The 11,849-nt window shown below is 42.3% G+C and overlaps 1 protein-coding gene and 1 non-coding gene across 2 annotated transcripts in view; both read right to left on the bottom strand.

Annotated features, from left to right (window-relative positions):
- Positions 1-7,493, bottom strand: part of mmp17b (matrix metallopeptidase 17b) — a 13,483-nt gene extending 5,990 nt beyond the window's left edge. Inside the window, exons 1-8 of the mRNA XM_005951178.2 lie at positions 7,432-7,493; positions 4,330-4,524; positions 4,032-4,164; positions 3,785-3,938; positions 3,542-3,650; positions 3,289-3,466; positions 2,770-2,946; positions 407-509 (exon numbers count right to left, since the gene is read on the bottom strand). Of these exons, the coding sequence (XP_005951240.1) occupies positions 407-509; positions 2,770-2,946; positions 3,289-3,466; positions 3,542-3,650; positions 3,785-3,938; positions 4,032-4,164; positions 4,330-4,458 (983 nt within the window). The 5' untranslated portion in view covers positions 4,459-4,524; positions 7,432-7,493. The remainder of the gene's footprint in view (positions 1-406; positions 510-2,769; positions 2,947-3,288; positions 3,467-3,541; positions 3,651-3,784; positions 3,939-4,031; positions 4,165-4,329; positions 4,525-7,431) is intronic.
- Positions 7,494-11,471: 3,978 nt separating this feature from the next.
- Positions 11,472-11,543, bottom strand: trnaa-ugc. Its single transcript has one exon. It is a non-coding gene; the product is annotated as a tRNA-Ala (tRNA).
- Positions 11,544-11,849: the final 306 nt, after the last annotated feature.

Here is an 11,849-nt window from a genome sequence, read left to right as displayed (position 1 = left end):
CTGATATTAGATGATTTTGCAAAAATATGGAAGAAAAGAGGCACACAGTAAGAATTCTTGTAGCCATCTAGCATATTTATGACAAAGAGTTTTTGTCTCCTTCTGTCCGTGTGAACGTCCCTTCCCCCGTTTGGCTTTTATGGGATCTAGACCTTCTGCTGCTCTGCTCCTCGCCTCTGGAATTCCATCTCGCCAGACATTCAGAACTCTGACTCTCTCCATCTTCACATCCCGTCTCAAAACACACTCCTTTAAATGGGTTTAATTACTCATCCTGTCACATGAATCCTCTGCTTTTTATTTTTTTATAGTCTTATCATTTTATTTATCCTTAAATGTATTATTATTAATAATGATAATATTAATATGATTGTTATTAACAGAAAAATCTCTCAGTAAGTCATACCCATGCCTATGATGATGCTGACGACGATGATGATGATGGCCTCTGTGGTGCAACTCTGTGGTGATACGAGGAGCCTCCGTAGACAGCAGCTTGTTCATTTGACCTAAATCAAAAATCACAACAATTTAAATGGAAAAGCTATAAAAAAACCTAAATTCCCCCTCCGCCCCTGTGGAGAAGCACCAAGGGCTCTTCTCTTGCTTCTCGTGTTCCTTCTTCTGATTGTTGCTGTCATTCAGTATCGCTACGTCTATTACTGCAGCCGTCTTCCTCTGCTTGTCTACCACTAGTATGCCTGTTGGTTAGCCATCACCATTTTAAACACACTGTGGTACCAGACCCTCGTGTTCATCAGTTGAACAGTATTGTACTGCAGAAAGTAGTGTGTTGCTACAAAAATGGTGCAAAAATGGCAACTAACAATGGAAGAGACATAATATCATAACACTTATAAATGTAGGTCCGTCCTACAGAGAAACTGCAAAGAAAGTCAAGGTGTCAATGAGTCCAGTTTCCTTCACATCAAACACTCTCAGAAACACACTGACAGCAGGAGGTCTGCAGACCCAAGGACACGACTGAATCAGAGGACAAGTTTCTGAGAGTTAACAGCTTGTGTGATGGCGGCTCACAGGACAACAGCTTCAAGCAGCTTCATAGTGGCTGTAGTGAGCAAGTCTCAGTTTCAGCTGTGAAGAGAAACGTCGAGCTGCAGGAAGAAAGCCATCAGTAAGATTTCAGGATAAGACAAAGACTACTGAGGACTGGAGGAAGGTATTATTATTTTGATGAATCAAATTTTGAACTCTTCGGTTCATCACACAGGCTCTGTGTACGCCGGCAAGTAGGTGAAAGGATGGTTCCACAGTGTGTGTCATCAACTGTCAAACATGGAGGAGGAAGTGTGATCGTCTGCTGGATCCAGGGTCAGTGACTTGTACTGAGTGAGAGGCTCCCTGAACCAAAACAGATACCATGCAGTACCCTGTGGTATGGACCTAGTTGGTCAGGGGCTCATCCTACAGCAAGATAATGACCCAAAACATAAGTCCAAGCTGTGGCAGAACTACCTCAGGAAAAGGAACAAGATGGTGATGGCAGCACAGTCTCCAGACTCAAACCCCATTTAACTGGACATAAACGTAGATTCTCAATGGAAAAATTTAGCCAATGCAGAAATGCCTCAAATCTGCTTCTATCTAAAGGGCAGCAGCCAGTGATAGATATAAAAAGTCTTGCAGCACTATATGGGTCCATAGGAAAACGTCATTCCTGACCTCTGCAAACACTTCCCTGCTGAGTTCATGGTGATGCATTTTGGGTTATACTGACTGGTTCTTCAATGCTCCTTCTGCGGTTGGCTCCATGCACCACCAAAGGGGCCCACCTGACAGTCTAAGAACCACTGCAGGTTGGTGGGACACAGCCAGAGCTACTGTCACTTCCAGTGTGCCACACATGCTTGGTTAAGCCCAGCCTACTTCCCATTATTGTGTGATGATTACTCGTTTAGCTTCATTTTAGAAGGTTAGTACAACACAGTTCAATGCCCCAAACTATTGCCACAGTATTTGGTAACCAAGTATTTTACAGAAAGGCTTGTTTCCTCTCCAGCGTGCTTCATATTGTGAAATTATTCATTTATAAACTACGTGTCAGACGATAGTTTTGCATTTCACTTAAAACCACAGAAACAATTTCATATCATATCTGTGGCAAAGATATTCAAGTTGAACTTCTAGGAGCCACAGACCTTAGTATAAAGTTGTGCCAATGAATAATATATTTTACATGTTCATTAGTTTAAGTACCAAACATTAAAAAATGGATCGTGGTTAGTAAATTTTCACAATGACAAATTGTTAAACCCGAGATGCAAATACAGTTAATGAACCTGGAACGACACTGAGTGGAAGGATGTATTTTTTGGAACATGTGGGCAGAAGCTTGAATATCCACAGACACAGCGGTTTGCCTGTCAAGCATTCATGACATTATGCAAAAGCAAAATGAGAAAGTTAAGAATGGTTTCCGAGCAACAGCGCAGTCAGACATTTCCTCGTTTTTATATTTTACAGTATGAGGCTTTCACGAGAGTCTTCGCTGAATGTGGAGGCTAAAGCTGTGAAGAAACGAATTCTGTCCTTCCTCAATAAACACACCAGAGGTCAGGCCAGGGAGCTATTTCACAGCTGTCCTCATTCATCCTTTAAACTGCACTTCAGTGTTTATCCTTTTACATCAAACTTTATATTATCCTATGTGTGCTAATACTGAAACTTTACATTCAGTCTAGTTTACACATCCTCACACATCGACTATAATCAATATTAATGATTAAATCATGGTGTGAGAAGCTTCACCATAGAGCTGAGTGATGTGCTCCAGGTCTTGGGGTCCCAGGCGGTAGTGGAGAGGGTCTCCGACAGGACCCAGGTAGTATGGCCTCATGACTGAGTGACGGGATGAGGAATGAGGAAGGCCCAGTGCGTGGCCAAACTCATGAACCAGCACTGTGAACAGGTCGGTACCCTCAGAGACTGGGAAGGAAACAGAAGAGCAGGAACAGAAAACAAAATGATGACCTGATTAGAAGAAGAAGAGAAACAAGTCATGGTTTACTGGTGTAGTATGGCCATAGACTGTATGGATTGTGGTCCAAAGCTCACTGGTTTTGGACTCAGTGTTATTGTTTTGTCCACTGCCATTTGGCAACTTTGGAGCAAGAAGGGACCACAACTTGACAGAAGTGTGGAGCACTGAGTTACCACCTAGCACTGTCAAGCTTGGTCACCAAGCTGCATTAATCCACAGCATGTGGAGACACAAGACAAAAGACTCATAAAAGATTAGACTTCTATGTTTTGGAAGTGTTGCTCTACCTGGCTGTCTGAATGCCCACTCTTCCTCCGCATCCAAATGAACTACTCCTGCCCGGGCTGGGTCTGAGGGGAAGAAAGCGTGGCCCACTGCTCCACCTGCCCCATCAAAGGGATAGTCATCACCATGGTAACCATGGAAGAAGTCTACCCGCAGGTCAGCTGCATCCGGACTGCCCACCTGGAAACAGAATGAATGAAACTCATCGACTGTGTGACTTTGGCTAGTTCTAGTCAAAAGTGGCATCTGACAAACCTCATGGAACTCCAGTGGCGTTGGCTCGGCCCACACTCTTAAGGCGTAGAAGATAAGTGAGCGAACTGTTTCCCGAGACAGATGAGAAGAGGAGGGATATGATTGCAACCTGACGAGGTAAGATAGACGCAAAGACCTCACCGAGTGGCAGATACTTCACCAAGCACAGCTTACTGACAGTAGGAAGCCATTGTGAACTACTACATCGAACTGATCACAGTCTCCTCGCAAGTTTTATCCCACCTCCAGTTGATGTTCCTGCGCGTCCACATGGAGACAGCCCATCTTCTCCGCCTCCTCATATTTATTTTCTCTTGGTTGGCCGATAGTATGGATGATTCCTCCTGGTCCGGTAGTGAGCAGCGTGGCGTGTTCATCACCGCCATTGTCTCCTCATCTGGACACCAGAGAACAGACTTTATCCAATCACACAGAGAACACTAGATTTGAGAAGCAGCATAAACGTCTTTTTACAGACACCATTCCTCACCTACAACTCCGCTGTCTTTTAGGCCTGCAAACCTTTGCATGGCCCTCACAGCATTGGTGACACCTGTCCAAGCCTGCAGCTGACCGGTGGAAGGGTCTGAGGGTGGGAGGTAACCATACTTCAGCAGCCAATCCTAAAAAAGGGGGTAAATGATCTCTTTAATGGGGTGTTCTTCTTCCATTTCTATCCTGCAGTCCTGTATCTATATTATATATAAAGCTCACTACCAATGTAATATATGAGAGAGTTGGTAAAGATATTATTAATTTCCCATCAATAGTTGTATGGTTTCTATTACCACAAGTTTGGAGCTCTCATCTTCAGTGGGTGTCACTGGTGCAGAGGATGGTGACAGAGTCACACTAGCAGCACAAGTTGTTTGCATCCATCCACAGCTCAAGCAGAGGAAAGTCATATACATCTTCATCTTGATTACATGTTTTTGGAGCAGAATATTCAGTGGAAAGCAGTATTTTCAGTGTGTGGAAATCCACTGGAAATGAAGCAAAGTCATTTTAAAACATTAAAGACAACGATGCAGACAGGGCAGCAAAAAACCCTAAAGACCGACATTTAAAGAGTTTTCCTTAAGTTATCCAAAGTACACAAAAAATATTTTAACATTTTGCACAGTGGTACAGAGGGTGCCTTGACACGGACACAAGGTCTGGTGCAGTGGTTAGTTCTGTCACCTCACAGCAGTCACAGACGTTTGCATTCTTTGCAGTTATTAAAATAGAAAAAACACTATATTCTCCTAAAAGCAATTCATTTGTGTCCTCTGTGAAGGACATGAACCTCTACATCAACCAGAATCTATGCAATCTGAGTCCTACTGTGGTGTCGAGGGGACACGCTGGGCTTTTATTGATGCCACATTTTGGGGATTGGGCTAATAGAGTAATAACAGAGTTCTTTTCCAAATGAAAAGGCACTGGAGGTCCCACATTTCAGGTTAAGTGATATGATATATAGGGGTCTACCTACAATATGTAAATAAAATTGAATTTAATTGAATATTATAATGAAACCTCAAATTGTTTCTTCAATATTAGATTGTTATCTTCAATTAGTAGAATTTCAGAAATGTGCAGTAATGTTAACACTGTTGAAAGAGAACTTTTATTCAGTGTCCTTTGTAGTGGACAGAGGAATAACTCTGATTTGTGAATGAGATTTTAAAGGATTTCACTCAGTTTGTAGGCAGGGAGTCAGACGAATAGCTGTCCCGGGATGGTGAAAGGTCAGAGGACACACTGGTATGTTCTGCACTCATCTTCCATCATGTATAAGAAGCAATGTGTAAGCTAGGCCTTGGAGGTTTTTTCATTAGAGTTCAAGTCTTTTGAAATTGGGTAGAAAGACTTTTTAATGAGAAAACAGATCAACTACAAACCAGAGGGAGGTGCTCGTCTCTTAAAATTGAAAGCATCATTCAGCATATCTGTATATGTGGCAGGACTCGGATTATCTTGGGTCCTAGTTATAGCCAGGACCAGGACCCGGTGTATAACTCAGCATCTGGCAGTCAGTCAAAGTCACGAGTCATCTTTATGTCTCGGGTGAGAAAGAAAGCATGTCCTCTGGCTGGTGATGCAACAAGGCTGCATTAATGAGACCAACTAAAACCTTTTTCTGGGTCTCAGAAGGATACAAAGGTGAGTACATTACATTTGCACCTGCAATGTAATAAAATATAAGAGAATAATGCCTGTCCCAGTGTGCTTCACATCCACCACCATCATCGTAGTCCCAAAGAGGACAGCTGCTACCTGCCTGCATGACTGCTGCCCATGGCGCTCAATCATCATGAAGGTTATTCATGGCACGTCTCTGGATGCTGTGCAATTTGCACTCCAGTCTAACAGATCCACTAAAGAGTTACTGGTATTCTGGCATGCCCGGTGTGCTGATGTGTCAATATCATTTTTTGGTCGATATAGTTACACAGGCCACAGACTGGATTGAAGGTCTGCTGTGCATTGGCCCTACAAGCACTGACAGCAGCCCATCCATTCATTTTTATCGGTGACACTAGATTACCCAATCAAATCTCTTCATGCAACCAGGCCCTTCCCAACCTTCCCTGTGTGGTGATGCACGTCCTGTGGCTACTTTTGCTGCTGCTAGAAAGTAAAGTGTAAAAACTGTCACAGAAGAACGGGAAGCACACTGTGACACTCCAAGTCACAATAGCACGGACGCGTTAAAGCAGTGAGTAAAAGAAGCTGATGGGAAACGTAGTATATTCCCACAGGGTGGAGAAACCTACCAGATTCAATCACGAGATGGACGAGAATTACCATAAAATACAGAGGGGAGGGCATGGTGCCCTGCCGTATAGGACACTGCTAGATATGTGTGTGCCCATGTCAATCAGAAGATGCCTCCATTAATTAAGTTAGAGGGTGTACCATTTCAGTTAGAGCACTGGGGCAGAGAGGAGGAGGGAGGATGAATGGAGGACAAGGCAGCTTTAAAGTAATGAGATTAAAGCAGCCACAAGAGTAGGGGGCGAAGGTCGAAGGAGCCGACTGTCAGAAAGAACATTCTGAATTAAACAAGCTGGACATTAGAGGAACTGCTTTGGTGGCAAATGACGTTGCATCAAAGCAGCTGATCAGGTAAAGTTCATGCTCTAAAATGTAAGTGCATACATTTTTGTCTTAACCCCAAAGCTGACTTATTTTTGCATTTCACAGCGTTTGAGCTGCATTCAGGACTTTTTATGTTTCTTATTTGGTCTCTTGTGTTAATAAAGGTGAAAAACGTGGTGTCATTTCAGCCTCTTGCAGGCACAAAGACACAGTAGCATTTACTTGGAGTTCTATGTCTGGCCAACTGGTTGAGTCCAGCTATACAAATATCTGCCTCTGCCAACATGCGCATGTCAGGTCAGTTTTAACTTATTGTATTACTGGAAATTACGATTATAATTGCGATTTGGCTGTTTCTAATATTACTGTTTGATTTTAAGTAGTGACCTGGGTCACAGGGATCACAGGATTTTCCCCTCATTTTTACATTTAGGAAAGGGTTAGGAAGCATTTCAGAAGAATTTACAAACAGAATAATCCGTCTTATTTAGAGGCCTCATTTTAGTGGCTGATCAAAATCTTCTGATTAGACTTATCTGTAATCCTGACTGAAGTCAGGCTTTAAATGAGAAACAGAGTTTGGAGGAATTCGAGCAGCGGTATTGGCACAGCTGTACAGTAATTCAGGCTGTGTATTAGTCCCTGCACATGTAATATTGTCACCATCTGACAATGAAACCTAACATCTCACACCACTGACCACGGCACATTCATTCATTACATTAAGTTACACTAACTCCAAATTTAGTCTGAAAGCTGAATCACAGCAAGTTAAAGATGAGAAAAGTGCTTTTAACACTTACCTTCCTGCTGCTCTGCCTTCTGCTTCTCCCTGCTCTCTCTTCATTTGCCACAATGGGAACAGATGGGTCCTTTCTACTCTCCTGCTCGTTTCCTCGAAGCCTGACTCCTAACCCCCACCCCCTACCCCACCCACTGCCACAGCAGCATGACAAATGAAGAGTTTCATCTTTGCAGAAATATCTTCCTTCCTCTATCCCGAGATTGTGCCTTGGTTTTTCCCAACTTGTTTTTCCTCCTATCAGTCAGTTATTTGCCCTCATTACACAATTTATGAACAAAGAAATCTGATTTGAAAGCAATTAGTTGTGGCACAATACTCTGTGAGTGCAGAATGCAACATTTGACTCGTGCAGGATTAGTGTTGCACAGTAAAGATGGGTTTAGACACGTGTGTGTGCCTTTGCATGTGTGCAACATCTGCATGTTTATGTGTATCTTCTCTCATGATGACATTTTTACACACAATCCTCTTAACATGAGGATTAAAACAAAACCAAGACAGATTTGTGGCTCCCTCTCGTTCTGCTGCAGCTTTTTCCTTGTGTTTCTTCTTTGTGTTTAATCCACTGAACTGGTGGGAGGGGTGTTCTCATGTTGGCCTCTTTCTTTAAATGCAACTGATATCCTACTGTTCATGTCAATGAAAAAAGAATGAACTGCACTAAGCCGTGTTCTCCATATTCTTGTCAATGCTAATGTTATTTCTTCCATTGGTGAGTCCCCTTCATGTGAACCCTGCACCATCCTGCTGGGATCATGAAGCTCAATCTAATCTGGTCTTTCTCTGCTGAGAGAAAAAAGCTGCAACTAGAAACACGTGTAGGACGAATGCAGTGTGTTTTCAGGAAACCTGATTCCTGTTATGTGTGTCTGTAGCAGAACAGGCAGATCCAGTGACGGACTGATGCTCAGGACTGACCGTTCTCTGCTCTTTGACTTCAATTTCTTAGACTGAAGTACATTTGTCACGGGTGTGCTGACACGCAGGATGCATAGCCAGCAGTGATGGTGCATGTCATTCATGATGTTCATGAACATCATTAGTGGCCTATCCCTGTGAGGGGACAAACTGGTCAAAACCACTAAACGAGTCTACAGATGCCCTCGCTGTAGGGGCCAAATGTTCAGGCCTAACTAGCATTAGTCAAATGCTCATTTCAGGCTCCTTTTGAACCGTCTCATGTAAACTGTTATACTTGCTTTATGCTTTCTGTTGCTTTCTGTGCTCACGTCACAGCAAAGTCAAGCTGTGTTTTCAATGGGAAACATTAAGTAATTCAAAAAGACAGCTGCTGATGAATTACTGTAACAACTTAACAACAATTTTCATCTCTGTCTTCACCAGAACCTGTTGGTCTTCATGGGTCCTGGGTTATATGTGTGTGTTTGTGTGTGTGTGTCATTTTTCTGGGTATTTAATTATAAAAATTACAGCAAAGACTGAGTGTATCGTCCTCCTGGTGTACAAGTAGAACATGACTCATGAACCAAGAGAACCAAGTCACTCCCTCATCTAACTCATCACTCTTCTGCACTTCCATGGGTTCAACTTCTGCTCGCATCCTCACACACCTCACTAATGCTCAAGGATCGCAGCCATCAATGAGCACATTGAGCAATGTCAACTCGGACAGTATTCCTGTTCAAACACTGGCCAGTCAACCAGTTTTGTGACTGAACGTTCCACCCCAACAGTGAATCCTCTTTCAAAGACCTTTACCTCTCATTATGAGAAAGATAGTAAAATGTTTTACTAATTATTTTTCCCTTTCTTTGTTGAACAAAATTTCCTTCGCTGCTTCTTTTATTGCAATACGATACGATTGGTGTGATGCAAATTTTGTGTAAACTGCAAATAAGAATGCAGTTGCATGTAAGACATGCTTTTCTTACATGCAAATGCATGTAAGACATGCTGATGAATGCAGTTGTTTTTAGTATAGTAACACAGCAGAACAAGAAGATATTTAAACTGAAGTCAACACCGTCAGGAGAGGACAATAACTCACATTCCTAATGGATCCTGTCTCTGTTTTAAATTGTGGACAGCTTCTGGCTTTGAAAAGTTGCCTTGAACCTGCGTTCTTTTTAATCACCAGCAGGGGGTTAGCTACTGTGGCAGCCAAAAGAATTTCGCTTGTATAGACCTACAGGGGAAAACAACGCTAAGCTCCTTTATTCTATGATCGCAGTTACTTTCCTGGTGGGCTCATGGCTTCAGTTGCTTGTTTCAAGGGTTACTGAGTACATCATGAAGCTGATTTTGTAAAATATGGTCTCCTTTAGCTGCTACAGTATATGAGAGTGCACTGTCTGTGATATCCACGTCTAAAAAGCTAAGATTACAGTACAACAAATGTTCTAGTCCTGGTTAGTTACAGCATATGGTACTCCAGCTTAAAACACTTTTGCAGTCAGAAACATTACCATATATATTTCCATACAGGGATAAACATGTGGATAATTTACAAAGAAAGTCAGATTTTAAACTTTTTATTCCTTGTGTGTTTTTGTTCACTGTTTAAGGGGTAAATGAAAATAAAACTGCTCCTCAGTCACCGTGACAACAGCCTATTTCCCGATAAATGCAGCTGCTGGGAGGTGTCAAAGGTCACTCTGGGGTAATGGGTGATGGATGATGGGTGGGGGGATCTTGGTAAATATGTGAATGGGGCTGTGTGTGGTTCATCTTGCTGTTACCCGTAGTGACAGAAACGGCCCTTTTTGGTGTGCATGGTGTCTCTGTTAACTTGTCTGAATGAGCCTTTCTGAAGCGCTGCACACATGGGATCGCTCTGAGCACATCTGTGTTGCAGTGGGACTGATGTTCTGAAGGCCATGTGGTTATTTTGAAGCTCAAGTTGTTAAAAGACAATATATTGTTTCAGTATCCATGATTTTAACAGACATGAAGTCAGGGTGTCCGCAGCTGATTACCTTATGATGGAATAGGCCATTGGCCTGAGGTCAGGCTGCACTGTATGGCGCTAACAATGGCCAGCCTGGTCCTGATGGAGCTGACCTGGTGATCTGATGATGGCAAACCCCAAACAGAGCTGTGGGTGGAGGAGAGGTCATGACCACAAAGAAGGCAGTGTGAAGAGTGATTACTAATGTAGATGTCAGAACTGAGATCATCAGACTTTATGAAACTCACAACAAAGTTAACTTGATATTTCATGTAAATCTTTCTTAAATTCATAACAGGATAAAATCCTTACTTGGTTCAACAATGGCACTGCTGTCAGCTGGAATAGTACAATAGCACATGCTGTATTGCCAGTCTTGAATGCATTTGGCTACGGATGCATTTTCTGTTGCCCTGAGTGTTCTCTCTGTTCCAGTAAAGGTGATGATGGTGATGAAAACTACGGGAACCTTTTTCTGACAAATCATTTGGTTCTGAATTTCTTACACAGGTGGATCTCATGATATGTAAAGTGGGCAGTGGTGTGGTTGTCCATACTGCTGACTCAGAGCAAGAAGATTCTGGGTTTTGCTCCATTCTCCATGCCCTCTCTGTGCCGAGTGGTGCATGGATTCTCTCCGTCTTCCTCCAGCAGTCCAAAGACATGTATGAGTTTGGTTAATCGGTGATCCCCCCACTTAGAATAAATGGATGGTAGGAAAGAAGTCTCAAAGGAATTGGATTGAGCAGCCAGAACACAATGACAAAAATATAATTGTTCTCTACAACCTAAAATCGTCTTTAAAATATGGGAAACGGGGATATGTCACCTAACTGAAACAGTCACTTCCTGCACTTTGTATTTTGTCTCAGACATCAATTAAAATATATACTTTAAAATAAATAATTAACTTAATTTTACTTTGAGATCTTCCTGCTTTTGTTTTGAACATCATACTAACAGTGCTTTCAAACACAGAGTAACTAGTGCATTTGGCAAACTAGTAGCTTAACCATGAAACGAGATATATATTACTAATTGCTACTTTTTTAAAATGAGAAAATTTGACTCGGACACAGAATCCAACAGTCAATTTATGAATTTATTTAAAAAAAAAAAAACAAAAACGTTGGAGATGCCGGGGATTGAACCCGGGGCCTCATACATGCAAAGCATGCGCTCTACCACTGAGCTACATCCCCACACGAGCGGAGGCTCACACCGTAGCCTATATAAACATGGCACGTTTCGTACTATTATACTCTCAACGTGAGCATAGATTGTCAGTGGCAACATTCCGTACCGGTCACTTAAAAGGACTTACACAGGCTACCTTGGAGCACACGTTTCCTTAACCATACTGCGAACTACGAAACACGTGATGCTAAAAATGTGCTGCCTACTACAACTTGGGCTAAGGTTTATTTCTCATGCTAAACCTGAAATATTACATAAAGAGATAGTAAGACTTTCGATTGCTACTATTTATTTTATTGTTCTGTGGGTTC

The sequence above is a fragment of the Haplochromis burtoni genome, unplaced genomic scaffold (assembly GCF_018398535.1).
Source record: "Haplochromis burtoni strain Fernald_Lab_line unplaced genomic scaffold, NCSU_Asbu1 Contig_930, whole genome shotgun sequence".
Taxonomy (NCBI): domain Eukaryota; kingdom Metazoa; phylum Chordata; class Actinopteri; order Cichliformes; family Cichlidae; genus Haplochromis; species Haplochromis burtoni.
The sequence above is the reverse complement of the archived record's forward strand: the minus strand, read 5'-3'. Positions and strand labels throughout refer to the sequence as shown.